General features: G+C 41.7%; 1 protein-coding gene across 2 annotated transcripts in view; it reads left to right on the top strand.

Annotated features, from left to right (window-relative positions):
- The first annotated feature begins 731 nt into the window (after window positions 1-731).
- LOC132141635 (T-box transcription factor TBX3-like) overlaps window positions 732-7,301 on the top strand; it is a 6,863-nt gene continuing 293 nt past the window's right edge. The window contains exons 1-7 of one of the 2 annotated variants that reach the window (XM_059551326.1): window positions 732-2,096; window positions 2,864-3,131; window positions 3,500-3,646; window positions 4,564-4,640; window positions 4,887-5,044; window positions 5,432-6,045; window positions 7,084-7,301. The exon at window positions 7,084-7,301 is cut by the window's right edge and continues 293 nt beyond it. In XM_059551326.1, the coding sequence (XP_059407309.1) occupies window positions 1,711-2,096; window positions 2,864-3,131; window positions 3,500-3,646; window positions 4,564-4,640; window positions 4,887-5,044; window positions 5,432-6,045; window positions 7,084-7,301 (1,868 nt within the window). In that variant the 5' untranslated portion in view covers window positions 732-1,710. Of the gene's footprint in view, window positions 2,097-2,863; window positions 3,138-3,499; window positions 3,647-4,563; window positions 4,641-4,886; window positions 5,045-5,431; window positions 6,046-7,083 lie in introns of both variants that reach the window. The other variant, XM_059551325.1, reaches the window with a different exon arrangement.

Genomic DNA, 7,301 nt, shown 5'->3' with positions numbered 1-7,301 from the left:
CAGTGTTTAGGCACTGTTGAACTCAGATGTCTTTCCACGACCCTCTGTTGTTTGTGTGTGAATGAGTCCAGTGTTTGGAGAGGGGCGCCAGTCTTCTGCTGCTGACAAACAGCAGTGAGCTGCGTTCACTTATCGACACAACACTGTAGCATGCGACTGTCTGCGGCGTTTCGAAAGAGAACATTGAGCAAGCCACTGATAACTGAGTGAAAACCAACTGAAGTTCTTATTATATGCTGATTTTTTATTTATTTATTTTTATCTAATGATATTTTTCCTCCAAAGATGCATTTATATTTCTAATAAGGCGAGTTTGATCGAGTGTATTTGCCAGTGATTTAAAAATGACTCCTTTTATGCATGCGTTAGTTATCTGATATGTTCTTGCAGTCTTTAACAATATAGTGACACACACCAGGGAAATATTTGTAAAGTCTCATTCAAGCAAATCTGGAAACTGAGTGGGGGGGGGGTAAACTGAAAGAAAAAGGTTAATAAATATATTAAGTGATAACCCCATAGATATTATATTAAAACTGTTGTGCATTTAATTAAATCTAGCTGACTGCCAAAATGATCCGCGCGGCACTGTATGGTTAGATATGCATCCTCTGGTGACAATATTAGAATTTGATAACCAGGCTTTGAAAAGGATTTGTAAATGATAATAATAATTTAAAAAAAAGAAAGCTGCAGAACTGTAAAACTGAGATACGGTTATTCGCAGCGCAACACTTCACTAGAACAAAGTTGACTTCCTATATAACGCTAATGCTGATGAACTGCAGGATCTCCAAATGACTCATTCGCATCTCTTAACCAATACCAAAACTGATTTTGAATTTCTCATGTGAACGCGCGTCTGGAGCGCTATATGATCTTCTGTGCGTGAAAAGGGGCCGACAGTGACGCTGTGTGCTGGAGACCTGGAAGTTCAGCTTCTCTGGGTCCCGCAGACCGACAGATGCGTGTCCTAATGATGTTGGCATATTCACACAATAGCGAGCGAGGCAGCGCTGTTTGGCGGCAGCAACAGAGTTCTCCAACACCTTTTTATAAGTCTGAAGTCTTTCCCCTCCACCCGACCTGTTAAAACCACGCCTACAGAGCGACACAATTGGTCCAAAAGCGTCAAAGAGCCAATCAACAGCGGGCTGCTGCTCAAAACACGCAACACATCCACACCACCGAAGCCTATGGAGTTCAGAAGCACTGGGAATATCTCTGTGCTGGACCCTGTGCTCCGCATATCGCGCTCTGCTGAAATGTGTGTGCGGGAGAGAAAGTGTGTGTGTGAGCGTGTGAAGGTGTATACCTCCGACAAGTAAAGACAGAGGAATTATTCCGAGGCTTCGAAATATTTCAACACATCTCTTTGGCAGGACTCGGGACGATCTCACTATTAGCGGAATGTCTATTTTACAGAAATCCAAAGGACAGCGACGCGCGCCGCAAGCTGACACTCAGTGACTCGGTCGATCCTTTTATTTTTATTTTCTCGATCTCATAGCGCACTGCCAAAAGACAAGCCGAGAAGATATCAGTTTCTCACTTTCTCTTTTAGATACTTTGTTGGAATCCAGCTAGAGACACAAGTAAGACACTCACGCGTCGCAGGAACGCTGGACTTGGTGAAGGACTTCTCCGGCGCAGATATTAAGCTGATTGCACATCGATTTAAGGAACACCGCATCTGCTGGCTGGACTCGCATGAGCTTCCTGATGAGAGATCCAGTTATTCAAGGATCCAGTATGGCTTATCACCCGTTTTTACCTCACCGGAGTCCGGAATTTGCCATGAGCGCAATGCTGGGTCACCAGCCGCCCTTCTTCCCGGCCCTGGGGCTGCCACCTAACGGCTCGCTGTCTCTGCCTGGTGCTCTGGGCAAACCAATAATGGAGCAGCTGATGGGCGCAGCAGAGACCGGCCTACACTTCTCCTCACTGGGACACCACGCCGCGCATCTGCGGTCTCTCAAGACGCTTGAGCCCGAGGAGGAGGTCGAAGACGACCCAAAAGTTCACCTCGAAGCCAAGGAACTCTGGGAGCTTTTCCACAAGCGCGGCACAGAGATGGTCATCACTAAATCTGGAAGGTAAACTGGAATGATTCAATAAATCAGCTGTGCTTCGAATTTAATTAAGTGAAACGCAGTCCGAGGTTATAGTCGCTATCAAATGGAATTCTGATTGATTTATTGATCTGAGTGACTCACAGATTTCTTTAGAACATGTGGCAAGATAGCTGGACAGGTCAATAGCTTTCTATTGTTCATTCTGTTTTTGTCTGAGCTCAGGAAGGTTGTTGTTGTTTTTTATTCAATGCATAACCCAAGTTGAATTAGGCCTAGAAATGTTTGAATCGAAATACATCGTTGTTGTTGTTGTTGTTTTTAAAGAAAGTAATCGTTATTAAATTAGTTAAGTTATTGTTTTATTTTAATGCATGCAAACATCTGTAATACCATAGGCCTATATTGAACTTTATCACAAATAAATGTAGCATAGACAAGTACACAATTCATTTTGCTCCGAAACTGATTTGAACAGTGAAACACGCGGATGAATTATTGTAAAGTTGCATTCGGTAAGTTTTTATCTGTAACTTAGTTTCGCCGTAACGTTGAGTTAAAGAGTTAGCATTTTTTTAAAACTGCGCTGCGTTTAGATTTGTGGGTGTTTGACGAGTTAGGGCTGACGATTGGGCCTAGACCTTGATCTACACACATCAAAATCATTTCAGGTCTTTGCATTTCATGTTTCTCTGGACAGCACAATGCATCCATCCAGTAAAAGTGAAGAATTTGTTTCCACGTTGTACCTCGATAAAACTCCTCTAATTTCTCTCTGATCTTCTTTGCAGGCGGATGTTCCCTCCGTTTAAAGTCAGATGCACGGGCTTGGACAAAAAGGCCAAATATATTCTGTTGATGGATATTGTGGCGGCTGATGACTGCAGGTATAAATTTCACAACTCTCGCTGGATGGTGGCAGGAAAGGCTGACCCCGAAATGCCAAAACGGATGTACATTCACCCCGACAGTCCGGCAACGGGCGAGCAATGGATGTCTAAAGTCGTCAATTTTCACAAACTTAAACTGACAAATAACATCTCCGACAAGCATGGATTTGTAAGTGTAAGATATGTATAAACTTTATTATTATTGTTGTTGTTATTGTGGTTTTTGTTTAAATGCGTGTGTTCAGTGATTGCATGTATTTCTATGTATTTTTCGTTACAAAATGTCTTAAGACTTCGCATTGTCCAATATGTTTGTGACTTGTCTGAGCTATAATTTGAATTTAATTTAAACTATACGAGCACACAATTACTGTCCGAGTTGGGGGGGGGGGTGCATGCTTCGACTTGTCAGTGAGCTAAAAGCATGCAGAAAGTGTGCCCACTATGTAAGATTTTTTTTTTTACTGTTTATTTAAATGTTACTGAAAGTCAACTATTTTTTTTTATAAATAGTATAAATACGTATTTATATTTCAGACGATACTAAACTCCATGCACAAATACCAGCCAAGATTTCACATTGTGAGAGCCAACGACATACTGAAACTCCCATACAGCACGTTCAGGACCTACGTGTTCCCCGAGACAGATTTCATTGCTGTCACTGCCTACCAGAACGATAAGGTTGGTCTTAAGTTTGTGTGTGGGATCTGACTCAACTCTTAACCTGCTGCGCTGAATATTTAATAGCATACACCGTGGCCTTACAGGAGAAGTAATGATTGGTGCTTTCAGTACTTTTGTCTAGAACATATTATTATTATGCAGTGCATTTCCACAATATTAGCTGTGTCACTGTGAGGCCTACATCATATTGCAAAGCCTAATACTATAGAAAACAAACATGCATCATTCTTTTACTTTCTCCTGTTTGACACACAGGTTAAATTTCATGTATTAATTATTTATATGAGTAAAAAAATCAGAAGATCTTCAACAGTTTGTTCACGTAAACCTGTGTGTGTGTGTGTGTGTGTGTGTGTGTGTGTGTGTGTGTGTGTGTGTGTGTGTAAGAATGAGAAGAGGGAGGGAGGAAGGACTGGAGGACTAGCCAAAGTGGGAGGGACTGAAGAAGAGGAAAAAATGAATTCAAAAATGATGTGTGTGTGCGTGTGTGTGTGTGTTCATTTATTAGTAAAATGCTGAAATATAACGTAACCCTTAAGATTCCAGGAAAATACTGTTAATGCACTAAATGGGGTGTCAGGGTGGGGAGCCAGAATTCATGTTGAGAGGTTGTAGATAATAAAAACGTTCTCAATATTTATGAGCTGGAAATGCCCCCGTGTTTCCTACAAATACCAAAGTTTGAGACAAGTCACTGCAGGCGTAATATGGGTTTTTAATGCAGAACAAGCATATAGGCCAGCCCTTTAAACTATAAAATCATGACGTAATCGTAATGACTCATACAGCTGTAGTGCATTTCGAATATGTTTCAATAAGCTGCAAATAATAAAGCATCAGTTGGTTAACATAACTGAAAACCCTTGAAGTTATCTTTATTCATGTTATATTGTTTCCATGTTATTACATTTCAGATAACACAACTGAAAATTGATCACAATCCTTTTGCAAAAGGATTTCGTGACACTGGAAATGGGAGACGCGAAAAAAGGTACGACTGAACGAACTGCTTATTTCACCCTGTAGCTACTACAATAGCATTCCTTAACGTTCTCGAGTTCAGGACACTGTTAGTTATTATTGCAGAAAGTTCGGTTCATTTTAATCGTAAAGAAGAAAGATGAACTAAAAACGCAAGAACGCGTTGTATAGTCTCATTTGACTCTAATGCAATACGAAGGTGGTTTACTCTGAAATCGTTTCTCAGTTTTCCGTCTTCGACTTTTATTTCATACAGAAAACAGCTGGCTCTGCAATCGATGCGTTCGTATGAGGAGCAGCAGAAAAAAGAGAACGGGACGTCCGATGATTCCTCAGGCGAACAAGCGTCCTTCAAATGCTTTCGCCAGGCCTCGTCTCCTGCGGTCTCAACTGTTGGCCAGAATAACTTAAAAGGTACCAGAATCTGATAAGCCGTGTGTGCATTTGACAAACATTTACTTTCAGATCATAATCTAGCTTTCTCTTACAGAAGCGCCCAATTATTTCCCTGGACACGAATCCTTTTGTGAACGACTGCTAATTAGAGAGCAGCAAATCTGTTTTGTCGTAAAGTAGAATGTCAAGACGAATCAAGTTGCCACACATTAAATCCCCAAATCTCCCATGCATGTTAATATGTTTGTAGGGCACCAAATTAGTATTTATTTCACGTGCATTTTGCATTGCCTATGACTGTGCTTTTACTGATTATAAACGACATGCATGTGGTGTCTCGCGGTCTGTATTTATTCAAATATAAACTAGATTCTCTTGATTAAATAGTCTTTCGCACTCTTGCAGATTTTTGCGACAGTGATGAAGATAGCGACGACGAAGACAAAGATGGAAACGTGAAAGAGGGACCAGACTCGAGCAAAATCTCCACCACGACCGAGGACTCCAAGGATCACGATGCGAGTTTAAGCAAAAGCCTGCTTGGGGAAAGTGACTCTGTCCAGCGGAGAACCGACAAGATCCGGGACTCCCGGCAGAGTCCCGTCACGCTCATCTCTAGCACCACACGGTCCGGTGAGGAGCTCAAGAGCCCGGATCACGCCAAAACAGACGACTGCCGAACACTGAGCAAAGAAAATTACATGCCATTGACTGTGCAAACAGATGGCGCTGCGCACTTAAATCAAAACCACTTGCACAATTTCGGATTTCCGCCGGGTTTGGCCGGGCAGCAGTTTTTCAGTCACTTGGGTGGTGCCCATCCGTTTCTCCTGCACCCTGGTCAGTTCAGTATGGGGGGCGCGTTCTCAAACATGGCCTCAGGGATGGGCCCCATACTGGCAGCTGTTTCCTCCGGAGGGGTCAGTTCATTGGACACGAGCAGCATGCCATCACCCTCGCAAAGCATGACGGGAGCACCGCTGCCCTTCCACCTTCAGCAACATGTTCTGGCGTCGCAGGTAAGATCATAGATGCTTCTTTAGTCCTAACCTGTAGCTCGTTTATGAACAATCGCAAGTATTTTAGTGCTTTTTGTAGCTACATTTGAGACTTCAGGGGAAAAAATGAGGTGTGGCAAATCTTGCAGTGTTTAATGGTCTTTGTTGCGCAGTCCATAAATTGTCAGCAAATATAGAACAACTGACAACTGTTGCTGGAGATTAGCAATAAAACTGCTCCTGACGGATGTGCGCAGACAGTAATATGTCGCAATTAATCTGTAAAAAAAGTGAGAGAAAGCTGTTAATGACGATTTCTACCAAGCAAAATTATATATATATATATATATATATATATATATAGCTATATATATATATATATATAAACAGGCACCTGTTTATGTTCAGTGATTTCGCTTCAAAAGCAATGACAAGAACCTATTCTTAATGAAATCTACACGTATAGGAGCTTGAGAAAAAAATGTTCATTTTAGAAGAAAAGTCAAACTGCACTTAACAGGCTTTTGCATCTGAACTCTTTATATGTCTAAATACTACAGAGAGAGAGAGACAGAGACAGAGAGAGACAGAGAGTGTGTGTGTGAGAGTAAAACATTTTTTATCAAATCAAAGTCAAGTTTGTAATGATCGAATCAAGCTAAATACACAAAGCGTTTTTGTGGGTTAATCTTGATGGATCTTTCAGGTGACAATTGCACGTTATCATATTTAACACTATATATGCATAACATAGGCCACGACATCTTTCTGAGAAATTAAATCATGCCTATGTGTGTTTTTGCTTCAATGGAAAAGGTGTAAATATAAATTAGGTACAAGGAAACGAAAAAGCAGGATTTAATATAGTTGCATATTCTGATTTTTTTTTTTTTAATGACAATTATGCCATATATGATTAAGTTTGACCTCTGGTTTTGATGAGAAATACAGCTTTAATATAGGCTATTCCCTTTTGGTCGCCAGAACAAAAAGTCATATACTTTACAGAGCCAAATGTTTGAGTTGTTTCAGTTGTTAATGATGTCTCTGTCTGTGTAGGGTCTGGCCATGTCTCCCTTCGGAGCTCTCTTCCCGTATCCCTACACGTACATGGCCGCCGCCGCCGCTTCTTCATCGGTTCATCGTCATCCGTTTCTGAACGCGGTGCGGCCCCGGTTACGGTACAGCCCTTACTCTTTACCGAATGTCCCCGACTGCACTTTGCTTACGACAGCTGTCCCGCCCGTGGCGAGCAGTGCCATGGATCTGAAGGGAGA

The sequence above is a fragment of the Carassius carassius genome, chromosome 5 (assembly GCF_963082965.1).
Source record: "Carassius carassius chromosome 5, fCarCar2.1, whole genome shotgun sequence".
Classification (NCBI taxonomy): domain Eukaryota; kingdom Metazoa; phylum Chordata; class Actinopteri; order Cypriniformes; family Cyprinidae; genus Carassius; species Carassius carassius.
Note: the sequence above shows the minus strand (reverse complement) of the source record. Positions and strands in the feature narration are given on the sequence as shown.